Raw genomic sequence first — 14,191 nt, forward strand, 5'->3', positions numbered from 1 at the left:
GAGCTCTTAAGTAATTAATCAGGTCTGCTCACTGACCAAGTAATAGCTCTTGTGCAGTAGATGTGCAGTGTGACTTTTTTCAAAATCTTTACAAGAAAAATTACAATAGACATTCACTGTTCCATATAAATGATAAATTCAATAATTCAGAGTATACTTCAAAAGCTCTTACTAATTTGTAACCTTTTAAGGACCATAGAATAATCTTTCCTTGAGTCCATTCAACTCTAAAAAAATTCCAGTGAGATTATTTTATTTATCATGGAGATGAGTCAACTGAAGCTTAGAAAGGATAAGATACTTCCAAAAATTGAATAAACCTTGCCTGCTTCCAACTGTGCTGCAATGCCTTCGATGATTCCATTTGTTGGAATCTTTAATAAGTACAGATGTATTTTAAATACTCAACTGTGCTTTTCTTGTGTTTTAGTTATTCTCCCAAGCAGTTTATAATCAGTTGTTTATTCAATGAGTGTTTCTGTTGTAAGATGGTGAAAATAGCAAACGGTATGAGAAATAATATAACAGAATTTCAACCAATCAGAGGATGTTTGGCAAGGATTAAAAAGTTATTAATTTCTAGACTTGTTTTACTTAAATTAAAAGTTTGTGGGCCGGGCGCGGTGGCTCACGCCTGTAATCTCAGCACTTGGGGAGGCCGAGGCGGGTGGATCACGAGGTCAACAGATCGAGACCATCCTGGTCAACATGGTGAAACCCCGTCTCTACTAAAAATACAAAAAAATTAGCTGGGCATGGTGGTGCGTGCCTGCAATCCCAGCTACTCAGGAGGCTGAGGCAGGAGAATTGCCTGAACCCAGGAGGCGGAGTTTGCGGTGAGCCGAGATCGCGCCACTGCACTCCAGCCTGGGTCTCCAGCCTGGGTACCAAAAGCGAAACTCCATCTCAAAAAAAAAAAAAAGTTTATATAATCTCTAAGTTGAAAAAAGAAATCCTGAGAATAGGTAATATATTTGCATTCCAATGACTGTATTTTATCAGCCCCACAGTTACAGGTTCTAAGGAATTCAATAATTCTAGGGCTCAATATAAGTGTAGAAAACATTGGACCTCCAAAAGTGAACCAGGAAACACTGTAAATTTTAATTATAAATATCAATAAGTAAATATGTCCACTTGCTAAAAATATTTTATGGATCTTGAAGTGTTACTGGCTAATGTAAGTTTTCATTGATTATAAAATAAAAACTGCTGGAAATAAATATAAATGTGCATATACAGGTGTCTTCTCATTTATTTCATTTTTCATATTCAATTTTCAAAGTTTTGAAAATTCATAAGAAAAAACATTAAGGAATCCATTTCTAGAACTTACATCTCTAATTGACTCTTCAGGAGCATTTTACATGTGATGTATGTCTTTTATTCTTTATAGTCAAATGGTTACACTTAGCAGAACATTGCAGTTATATAGTGGACTTTTCAACACTAAGGATATAATATATTCATGAATCAAACTTAGATTTCTCAGGTAAACCAAAGAACTTTGGTTATTTCTTTTAACGTTCATTAGGAATTTTGGAAATACTTCCATTTCAATTCAGAATATGAAAAGTCATAGTATTTACTAAACTTAAACTAATAATCTAAAAGAAAACACTGCTTTATATAAACTGATTCCCTTTAAATGGATATATTAAAGATCAACTCAGAAAGAGGCAGTGACTCCCTCATCTTCTTTGTATTTCAACTTAATATATAATTTCCAAAATACTTTTAAAAAAACCTAATATAAAATTGTGTATATATTTTTTCCTACAACCGTTTTTTGAGATCAGAAGGTCAATATACAATAGCAGTTATAATAGCAAATATTTATATAGTACTTTTGCACATTAAAATTTTGTATATTTGCATAGTTTTTTGTAGCAAATAAAAGTACCAAGATCTTTTACTTGATACACACAATGGTCCCATGAAAATATATATATCCCCATTTCACAGAAATATGTATGTATTCAGTATGTATCCCCATTTCACGGAAATGGGCTATAAGGTACAATTTGCACAGCATTGCAGAGTTATTAAAATGTTCAACAGTCATTCAAATTCAGACAGGCTGGTTTTCAAGTCCATGTTTTTAGCACTGACATATAACCTTTTATACATTAATGTTAATACATAATAATGCAGTAATATTATTATCTTATTCAAACATAAGACTCAAATATTGCATACAGGCATGCCTCATTTTACTGTACTTCTCTTTATTGTATTAATACTTCCCAGATATTGCATTTTTTACAAATGGTAAGTTTGTAACAACTCTGTCTCAAGCAAGTCTGTCAGTGCCATTTTCCCAACAGTATGTGCTTACTTCATGTATCTATGTCACATTTTGGTAATTCTTACAATATGTCAAACTTTTTCATTATTATTATATCTGTTAGGGTTATCTGTGATTACTGATCTTTGATGTTACTATTGTAATTGTTTTAAGGCACCATGAACCACACCCATATACGACAGCAAACTTAGTCAATAAATGTGTGTGTTCTGACTGTTCCACCGACTAGCCGTTCTTCTGTTTCTCTCCCTCTCGCTCTACTTTGGTTCCCCTATTTCCTGAGACACAACAATATTGAAATTAGGCTGATTAATAACCCTACAATGGCTTATAAGTGTTCAAGTGAAAGGAAGTGTCTCTTACTTTAAATCAAAAGCTAGAAACGATTAAGATTAGGGAGGAAACCATGTTGAAAGCTGAGATAGGTTGAAAGCTAATCCTCATACCAGTTAGCCAAGTTGTGAATGCAAAGGAAAGTTCTTGAAGGAAATTAAAAGTGCTCATCCAGTGAACATGATAAGAAAGCCTAACAGCCTTATTACCGATATAGAGAAAGTTTTAGTGGTCTTGTTAGAAGATCAAACCAGTGTCAACAATCTCTAAAGTCAAAGCCTAATCCAGAGCCACGCCCTAACTCTCTTCACTTCTATGAAGGCTGAGAGGGGTGAGAAAGCTGTAGAAGAAAATTTTATCTGAAGCTGGCAGAGGTTGGTTCATAAGATTTAAGGAAAGCCATCTCCATAACATGGAAGTGCAAGGTGAAGCAGCAAGCGCTGATTTAGAAGCTGCGGCAAATTATGCAGAAGATATAGTTAACATCATTGATGAAAGCAGCTACACTAAAGAACAGATTTTCCATGTAGATAAAACAGCCTTCTATTGGAAGAAGATGCCATCTGGAATTTTATTAGCTGGAGAGAAGAGATCATTGTCTGGTTTCAAGGCTTCCAATCTTCAAATAATAGACTGACTCTCTTGTTAGGAGCTAATGCAGCTGGTGAATGTAAGTTGAAGCCAGTGCTTACTTATCATTCTGAAAATTTTTAGAATTATATTAAATATACTCTACCTGTGTTCTATAAATGGAACAACAAAACCTGGATGACAGCAGACTTGTTTGCACATGGTTCATTGAACACTTTAAGTCCACTGTTGAGACCTACTGCTCAGAAAAAAAAAAAAAATCCCTTCAAAATATTACTGCTCCCTGACAAGGCACCCTGTCACCCAAGAACTCTGATAGATATATACAAGGAGATTAATGTTTTTATACCTGCTAACAGAACATCCATTATGCAGCCCATGGATCAATGAGTAATTTCTACTTTAAAGGTTTTCTGCTTAAGAAATAAAATTTTTAAGGCTAGAGTTGACATAGTGATTCCTTTGATGGATCTGGGCAAACTAAATTGAAAACCTTCTGGAAAGTATTAACTTTTGTAGATGCCATTAAGAACATTTGTGATTCATGGGAGGAGGCAAAATGTTTACATTAATAGGATTTTGGAAGAATTTAAGTCCAACACTTATGGATGAATGAGGAGTTCAAGACTTCAGAGGAGGAAATAACTGCAGATGTGATGGAAAAAGCAAGATAAGTAGAATTTGAAGTGGATCCAGAAAATGGCACTAAATTTCTGCAATTTCATCATAAAATTTGAACATGTGAAGAGTTGCTTCTTATGGTTCAGCAAAGAAAGTGGTTTATTGAGATAGTATCTACTCCTGGTAAGGATGCTGTGAACATTGTTAAAATGACAATGGATTTAGAATATTACATATTTAGTTGATAAAGCAGCAACAAGGTTTGAGAGGACTGACTCCAATTTTGAAAGAAGTTCCATGGTGAGTAAAATGCTATCATACAGCATGACATACTACAGAGAAATATTTCGTGAAAGGAAGAGTCAATCAATGTGGTAAACTTCACTGTGATCTTATTTTAAGAAATTTCCATAGCTTCCCTAACCCTTAGCAACTCATCACCCTAATCAGTCAGCAGCTTTTAACATCCAACCAAGACTCTCCATCAGTAAAAATTTTAGAACTTGCTGAAGCCTCAGATGATTGGTAACATTTTTTAACAATATTTTTAAATTAATGTATGTACAGTGTTTTACTCTATTGCATGCTTAATAGACTATAATATAATATAAACATAACTTTTATATGCACTGGACAACCCCAAAATTTGTGACTCACTTTATTGTGATGGTCTGGAACTGAGCCTGCAGTATCTCCGAGGTATGCCTGTATCTTATTTGTATGCAATCTACCAATTAGTTTTTGTAAATTTGATAGAGAGGGATACTAAATTGTAATAAGTATGTAATTGTATAAATGGAGTACAATTTAATACTTCATTATTCATTCTCCTTATTGATACCCTTAACTTCTCTCACATGTAAATTAATTCTTCAATAGTAATATATTGAGTTAAAGAGATTCATATAACATTGAGTTGTAGAGGAAGCATAATCTATATAACATTGAATTGCAGAGAAATTAAAATTTTGTCTGTCATTGATTTAATATTTATTGAACTTAATTTATTATACTCAGCTTTTCCTAATTTTGGACTTACCTTATTCATAAGCAGCACACAATCTATTATTTAAAATTTAATATTGCTGTCTTGCTTTCAAATTTGCAGTATTATTATGGGATTGTTGAGTCATAGGAATAAAATGTTTATGACATATTCTAAAATGTTTGTGATGTATTCTAAACCATTTATTTTATTTATTTGGTTCATTTCATTCTCCTTTTAATACATTTCCTATGAACAAAACACAGAAATATAGCTTTTGGTAGTAATATTTAAATAGCAATAAAATTCATAGTTGAAATATAATGATGTTCTCTGTTGTTTATAATTTTATATGTATATTATGTTTCATGTTTTTTGAAGAATTTTTAGTATCTTTAATCCTTATTGATTTATTATATGATCCTAGAGAAAAAATTGTTTATATTTTACTCAGAACTATTGAATTGAATTTTAAATGCCAGGCCAGATGCAATGGTTCATGCCTGTAATCTCAGCATTTTGGGAGGCCAAGGCGGGCAGGTCACGAGGTCAGGAGTTCAAGACCATTCTGGCCAACATAGTGAAACCTTGTCTCTACTAAAAATACAAAAATCTAGGTGTGGTGGTGTGCACCTGTAATCCCAGCTACTTGGGAGGTTGAGGCAGGAGAAACACGTGAACCTAGGAGACAGAGATCGTAGTGACCCAAGATGGCACCATTGCACTTTAGCCCAGGTGATAGTGCAAGACTCTGTCTCAAAAAAAAAAAATTGAAATCTTTTTCCTTTTAATCTTCCTATAGTGGTGAACAAAGAACAAATATAATAATATAATTTCAGGATGGCATAGTCCAATCAACATAAGGTACATCTGGAACAAATATTAAGCTGTCAAGATTTCTGTCATAAGTATAACCATTTGATTGAGCCTTTTTAATGCAATAGGATAAAAGATGAAATGTCTAGACTTATTTTCTGATCACTAATCTAGCTATGCTATCTTAAATATCCTTAAACCACTAGGTAGCACATCACTTACTGTGATCTTAGATATATATTGTAATGTTGCCAATCTATTCGTGTAATATACATCTGACCAACTTAAAAGTTTAATAACATATCTGATGTAAAACATACTTCCTCTACTACCTGCTAAGATTTGTGGCTAGGGGATCAGTATAAGAAAAGTTGTGTCTTCTTTCTACTATTTAATATATTCTGTGAATACTGCAATCCTAAAATGGCCTTGATTTCACCCTTGAATTTTTAAGGACTTGGAACAAGTGGGCTGGTAGTATGGCAAAGCAGTATCTCTTAGATCACTTCTAAGTAAAGCTTGTGAAAGTCCTTTATGTCAGGTTACTGCTGGCTCCTTTTAGAATAAGGGTAACTGAATCTTCTTAGTCCTCAACTTGGAAGCCTTGTTGTTGATTGAGGAAAAGCCCATCCAACATACAGCTGCCTTAGTATTTATTACCTGTTTTTCTTCTATGAGGAATAGTTTTATCTTGAGAAATCCATAAGTCACCAGTTATAAATGATAAGGTAACCTATTAAGTTCCTCTTAACATTTGCTAAGAGCATATTAGGTCTTTGGATCCACATTTTTATCAAATTCTTAAATATACTCCAGTAAAATTGTTTTAGTCATACAATATGTAATCGTATTTTATTTGAATGGACTATCATTGATAAATTAGAATAAAAATTATTCAGTTATAGAAACTAGTTCTGTGGATCCGCATTTCGAATTAAAAAAAAAAAAGAATCAATAATGTGGCAGCATTACCACCAATTTAATTTGGATTTGGTAGAGAGAAACTATAAAACTAGGTAATCTAGGCCAGTAGAATATTTGACAAAAAATGATGGAAGGTACTCACATATTGTAGGTAATCTTCAGTGATCTTTAGATTTTCAATCATTGTATATTACTTATCTCATTCTTGAGATAAAATAAATGCTTGGTTAATTATTGCACAAATCAAGCCACTGGGAAAAAAAACCTCTAAAACATTGTGCCTTGTACCCTATTTTATGAGAGTCTAGAAGTAGGTCTAAATAGTAGAGTCTAGAAGTAGAGTCTAAATCTAATCTTTCAGCTCCACATAAATAACAGCTTCCATTTTGGTGCCTAAGGCTCTGAATCACTTTCTTCTAGTCAAAGGACAGCAGCATATGGTAAAGAGGAGACCAATTCCAATCCTTTAATTGGCAAGACCTAGAAATGTCACAGTTCACTTCTGGCCACATCCCAGTGGACACAACTTCCACATATGACTATGGTAAACTATAAGTGAAGCTGGAGTTGCTGTTGTCTTTGTTATTGGATAGAGCAACTGACTGGTCCCCACCAGTTGATAAAAACTGCTGAATTACAACCTGATATCTCTATTTTTTTATATTTCTTATTAAAAGCAAAACATATGTCACCTCACCAGTTATATTGCAAACTTTGTATTTTAATTTTTTAAAACATTTGTATAGTACAGAGATAGAGAACAAAACACAGGGGCAGGGGGAAGAAATGGGGAGATGTATGTCATAGAATACAAAGGAGCAGATATGTAGGATGAACAAGTCTAGAGACATAATGTGTATGAGGACCATAGGTAATAAAATTGTATCGTGTATTGGATTCATGCTAAATGAGTAGATTTTAGCTGCCCTGCTACAAAAATAAAAGCTGGTAACTATGTGAGATGATGGATATGTTTATTTGCTTCAATACAGTAACCATTTTACTATCTATGTGTAACCCACAGCATCATGTTTTATACCCAAAATATACATCATGAAATTTATTTAAAATATATACAAAGCTTAATCCATTTTGTAGAGCATTTTTGCATGTATGCCTACGTGTCAACCTCTATAACTTTCTTTGCTTGACATTGTACTATACAAATTAAGGTAGAATTATTCAAATCATGAAGTGGACGTGAAAGATGGAGTATACTGATGCAATGGGAATGCATATAATTTAATAAATATCATATTATTATGTTTTATAACTTTTTGATAGTCATGTAAGTACAGGATTTTTCTTTCTAGGCCTGTTTTACAAGTGATAAATACCATCAATTCTTACAAATTCTTCTCTCTATATATTTCACACATCCATGGAATTATTTAACTATCTCTTGGATTTCCAGTTCTTGCTTTAAAACTCTCTTTGAATGTCCATAATTAAGTCCAGTACTGTCCAATAGAATTTTCTTTGATGGTGGACATGTCCATTACGGTAGCTACTAACTATGTGAAGCTTTTGATGACTTATAATGCAACTGGTGTAACTGAGGAACTGAATTTTAAACTTAATTTTATTTAATGAATTTAAATATAAATAGCCACACATAACTAGTAATCTCTCCATTGGACATATAGTTCTAGTCACTCTCTGCTTTGTTTACCAACTTATTTCAGCCACATCTATTTTACTGCATCATACTGCTCCTGAAATATCCTTAAATATTTACTTACTCAACATTTATGTATTTGAGGGTTTATTTTCTAGGTGAGAAATTTTGTCTTTTCGGTGTGGTTTTACCCTAGCTTTAAATAGTCTAATAATAATAACCGTATATAATATTTATTGAAGACATTTTGCATTAGACACAGTTCTGAGCATTTTATTCACAATAAATTGTTTCATCATCACAAGAAACTTGCATTATAATTATCACCATCTTACATATGTATAAATGAACACACTATAGGTTAATTAATTTTTGCCTAAGATCAAATAGGTAGCTAGTAAGTGGTTGAGCTAGGATGTAAACCTCAGGCAAACTGACTTCAAATACCATTCTGTATTATTTCATCATTCTGGAGAGTGAGTTTTCATCAGTGGTTCTCTTTTATTCAAAATACATCACAGTTGGGGCCTTTCTAGGAGCTTTATTTGTGTATACATAATATAGGAAATTATCTTGCCTCTGGCAAGAGAGAAGTGAAAGGAAGAGTTTCTCTTCTTTCTTTTTCTAATCACAATTGTCTAAGCAGAAACTATGTTTTTAAAAATTGATCCAAAACATTCCTTATCTTCACTAATTGAGTATTAGGACCTCATCTTATCCAAATGATATTAAATAAATTAGTAAGCATAAGTGACAATAAGCAGGTGCTGTATGTTTGTTCCTATGACTACAAAAGATTATTCAGGTTTTTCTATCTCAGAACACAAACAGAAAGAATTTTAAAGTACTCAAGATAGATTATTTTCAAAGGGCTGTAATGTTAAAATTTAACTCAGGTCAATCATCTCCAAGTTAAAATTACTTAGAAGCACACTGTCCATAATTAAGTAATCTTACCCACTAATATTACGGAATAAGAATACCTTTTGGTGACATGAAATCTGTCATTTTAAGCATACCCCCAAGCCTTTTCAAGATTGCTCATAAAATTTCTCATTCTCTAGAGAAATGTGATCTCTAAGAAATAAATGTCTCTGTCAAGTCACAAGTAATATGAGCACATGATAAAAAAATGGAATTTTGAGTCTTATAAGGGATATTGCAGTATTATAAAATTGCTTTTATTTCTTGTTATTTAAGTTCTCATGGTCATTTTAGGATTTACCTTCTAGATATAAAGGATTATGATTTCTTTCAGGGAGGTGGGGGACAGAAACCTTTGGGGACCAGGAGAATATTTTTCATATGAAATTCTTTGTCATAAAATGCTAATGTTGGTGTTCTTGTCTTTATGTCTATGCATTCTTTAGCTATGAGGATAACAGACCCTTCATCAAGTAAGAATGACCTGAATGGCTGATAAATTCCATTTATCAGTGTGGTCCCATGAACCAGCTGTCAGATCAGTACTGAAAAATCATTAGAGCTTCTGTCATTCACATTGAGGCAGAAGAGCAAACTGTGCAGGAAAATAATCTGGCATATAACTTACATGCAGAATAAATATGCTGCAGATGTATTGCCAAAAAAAAATTTCTGCTTCATCTCCGTTAATTGGATATCACCTGAATTCAGTGCCACAGCAATAGCAATTTTCTGTGGTACAGACTTGTTTCACTTTTAATAGCTTCCCTCTTTCATTGTGATGTGTTCCTCTGTGCCACATATGTCCGCTTTTCTGTTGTTTGTTTGGGCATCATTCATCTAAAATTATTTTCTCATTTACTGGTATATCTTCAAAATGATCTTATGTGTATAAAACTACCCAATTGCAATTGATATTAATGAATTGCTTTACTAAATATAAAAATAGAAAAAAAAACCTTCTTCAAAATTAATTTTTACATATGCAAAATTTCAAATTTGACACGTGTCAGTTGATTAATGATCTAATCTAATCAGTATGAATATATTTCAGTTTCTGAAATAAAACTACAAGTCTGTACTAATCTAATAAATATAAACATAAATGTTAACATTTGGACATTTTCCCCATGCGTATTTTAAAATTACAAGTCCTGCAAGAATAAACTAAGATTGGCAACCGATGGGCAACCTTGCTGAGACTTTCAGTTTGTTCTTCTGGTGAAGAGTCCTTTGTTTTCATTTTTCTCCAGTACCATTTCACTTCTTCATGCTTTTGCTTTTTAATTTTTTTATTTTTAAGAAATCGGGGCTCATTGCAGTTTTCTACCATTCAACCCTTGGGCCCATCATGTGTTTTCCGGTGGATAATACCTGACTTCAGTATTTGATCCTATTATTTTGTTTCTAAATCTAAATAGCAATATTGCCTTGATTTAATGGCAATTCTTATTTTTTCTTTTTCCAACTTGGTCTGTAAGAAGCTGAGAGCTTTTCCTTAAAAGTTAGTGTACTTCTGAATCCAGTTCTAGAATAAAATATTAACACCGAAAATGTTTCCTAATTCATATAAGCAAATGTGTAACATATAATAGCAGAACTTCTTTAGAGATTCTTTATTCAAGAATGTTGATGTTTTCAATTAAACATGTTAAATTTAGTGGGCATTTAAACATGAAATATAGTGGCTGATTGTTATGGGAGAAAAAATAGTAAATATAATTAATTTTAGTAAGATTTTAATAATTAACTACTTTGGGACCATATCTTTCTTAAGATGCAATTCTCTCTAAATAACAAATTGAACTCAGCTTCAGATTATGATAAACATATATGGTTTTCCCCTTCATCTTACAAAGTTTCAATCTCTGTAAATATATCTTCCTGAGACAATATAAATGTAGGATAATAATCTGCTGAAAAGAAATATGAATATACCCTATTCAAGGAAGATGTGCTGCGAATAAAGAGGTTGGGGTTATTAGTGTATAGAGATCTCTACTGATTTGGTCCTGTTCTCCCATATACTTAGGAGTTGAGAAGGATTTCATTTCAATTATGAGTCCCAGTGGTTGCAAGAATTCATTTTCTCTTGTTATTCAATACATAACTTAACCACAAATACATGAATTTTGATACCTGCTTATACTCTTGCAAATGACAGCTTGGAGGAAACTAAGAGAATGGAGTGGGAGTGCGAACTTGTCTTTCATCCTATACTACTCCGTTCATACCACTCCATCTTCATTCTCAGCTTCATCTTCTCCCTTGAGTTTCCAGACACTTCAAAGAAGTGAAGGTTCCCTTAGCCTTAAAAAAATTTTTTCAACAAAGATGCCATATGACTGATTTCTAAAATCTACTGCAACATAGCATAGAAGAGAGTGATCCAAAAACTGAAGAAGAGTGAAAACAGTGCTTCCACTAGAGTGGAGCTATGTTTTTCCATCTACTATCCCTGACGCTTACTCTCTATAACTATAGAATTAGACAAATAGGGCTTATTAAATTCATACATGTACTTCAAATGCATGTGTTTCCCCCTAATATGACTGATATTTTTGTCAATAAACACTAAGATTTTTGTGGAAAAAGAGGAAATTTTTAAAAATGAGGTAAAAGTGTATCAGAAGAAGCACTAACAGAGGGAAATCAAACAGATGTTGCCACTGTGAGACCAGTGAAGACTAACATAGCTTTATAGCCTGCTTTCCTCTTGCCATTCACCATAATTACACCTCATGCCATTTGCATATGCGCTGCAAATACATGAATAATTTATGGTATAAATCTGCTTTTGCTTAAATGAATTTCTGTGTTCATAACATTTTCATTCATGTATATCTCCTCAAGCTTGAAAACTTGTAGTCTCATTAAAATCTTAAAGTACTTACACCACCTGTCTTACATTTTCTGTCAATAAAAGTTACTGTAACATTTTTTTTCAGTGTTGTATTGTTGATTTGATATGGTTGTTAATTAAAGACCAATTGTTTGATAACCATTAATTTTTTTCTTCTCTCTACAGGTCATGGGTTATAGGTGCAATAGCTCTTCTCTGCCTATTAGGATTGACCTGGGCCTTTGGACTCATGTATATTAATGAAAGCACAGTCATCATGGCGTATCTCTTCACCATTTTCAATTCTCTACAGGGAATGTTTATATTTATTTTCCATTGTGTCCTACAGAAGAAGGTAAGCTAGAATATTTTTTTTAAATACAAATGGCATACATCTCATGATAGCAAAGTACTCATAACATATTCTAATATATTATTCTTGATATGTTTGTCTACAAGAAATAAAGATACTCATATTTTATAATAGTAAAGCAAAACAAGCACAAAATACAGGCATAATAGTTGGTGAGAGTGTCCAACAGTAGAAACAATGAAAACATTTTCTGATTTGAACAATGAACAAAAATTATCTTCTTGTAGATTTGACTTTAAAGTCTTTAATATTCCCATTGGTGGACAAATGGAATTTGTGTATTAGGAAGTAATTATTTTCTAAAAATATTGTGGAGCCATGAGATACACACACACACACACACACACACACACGTGTATCATGGATATATATCATGGTATAGGAAATATATATGTGTATATGTGTATATATTTCTGTTTCTTCAAACACTAGTTTACATTTGAAAATATAAATATCTACACAGCTTATGGTAAAATTATATACATTTATATTTTCTGAATGAATAATGGAATACTTAATGGTCTCTATATTTCGTTCTTTTAAGAGCATTTATTATGAAATCTAAGAGTTGAATGATTAGAATGCAGTTTTTTATGCTTATCTATTTTTGCAAATGCTTACATTTGTAAGGACATAAAATATATACATTTCAAAGTTAATTTTAAATACTAAATATTTTCATTACATTTTTTAAAATCCCAAGATTCATTTTCTAGTCTTAGGCACTTTAACTTTATTTGAAATGTGGTCTTGATTGGTCCAGTCACAAAAACCCCCAACCAGATTGCCTAAGTTTGAATCTCTCTGTTCTTCAATTTAAAAACTTATGTGACTTTTTGGCAAGTTAATTAACCTCCCCATGTCTCAGTTTACTCATGTGTGACATGGAGAGGGTAAAAATAATTATAAAATATTCAAAGAAATAGCTCTGAAAGTGAGGTAGAAAAAATTATTTTTAAATTTATGAGAAAGAAACAATAAGATTTATAATTTTTCTTTGGAAAACAAAGGAAATAGAAAGTAAAGACATCTCTTTCTAGGATTTTTAGTTTTAGAGACTGGTGGGACCAAAATAAGAAGTTGAAAAGAGTGTCCAGTTGTCAAGATGGAGAAACATAAAACAAAACACTACTCTGTTTCAGTTTTAGGTGGTGATAGATACCTAAAATGTGTTGACATGATCACAAATACAGAATAGAGTAGTAATGATGAGTCGGGCTTCTAAATGTAGGTTTACAGAAAAGAAAATAGGTTACATTAGAATGGATGGATTCTAATCTAATTGATTAGAATTCCCCTTAAAAAGAGGTTGTTTTAAAATATATGAACCCTCCCAAATAATTAATGTTTACAACCCCCAAATTACAGAAGTCTAACTCAACATATGTTTACGTTTTACTCATTGACCAATGAATGGGGTTGCCCCATGAAGGGTCATAGGTTGATAAAGATTCAAACAACCCCACTCTATGATTTTATAGTTCTCTTGGGTTTTGACATCCAACAGCAAGTCTGGGAAAGAGAAAGAGGATTTTGTGTTAAGATTTGAAAGTGGCTCACACGGCATCTACTCATTTTTTTTTTATCAGATAGGACTCTATCGTTGGTACCACCTAAACTGCAAGGGAGACAGAAAAACATAGGATAGCTTATACTCAGAAAGAGAAGACATTGCATATGGTGAATAGATGGCAGACCGCCACACATAATGTATTTAAAGAATAGGAGACATGTAAATGGTAAGTGAGAATAGAGTTGGAAGGAAGAATGAGAATCAAGATGATACACTGAATTAAAGATAGGAGAAAATGTCAAGAAAAAGACAGTGGTTGACATTCTAAAAGACTTCAGAGAAA

The 14,191-nt window shown here is 32.6% G+C and overlaps 1 protein-coding gene across 18 annotated transcripts in view; it reads left to right on the plus strand.

The window, feature by feature from the left end:
* ADGRL3 (adhesion G protein-coupled receptor L3) overlaps positions 1 to 14,191 on the plus strand; it is an 837,546-nt gene that overhangs the window by 784,684 nt on the left and 38,671 nt on the right. For 10 of the 18 annotated variants that reach the window (XM_064367447.1, XM_012453251.3, XM_064367451.1 and 7 more), the window contains 2 exons: positions 9,567 to 9,593; positions 12,149 to 12,317. In XM_064367447.1, the coding sequence (XP_064223517.1) occupies positions 9,567 to 9,593; positions 12,149 to 12,317 (196 nt within the window). The remainder of the gene's footprint in view (positions 1 to 9,566; positions 9,594 to 12,148; positions 12,318 to 14,191) is intronic. The other 8 variants (XM_064367453.1, XM_064367460.1, XM_064367472.1 and 5 more) reach the window with 1 other exon arrangement.

The sequence above is a fragment of the Aotus nancymaae genome, unplaced genomic scaffold (assembly GCF_030222135.1).
Source record: "Aotus nancymaae isolate 86718 unplaced genomic scaffold, 86718_ANA_hifiasm-v0.15.2.pri h1tg000006l, whole genome shotgun sequence".
Classification (NCBI taxonomy): domain Eukaryota; kingdom Metazoa; phylum Chordata; class Mammalia; order Primates; family Aotidae; genus Aotus; species Aotus nancymaae.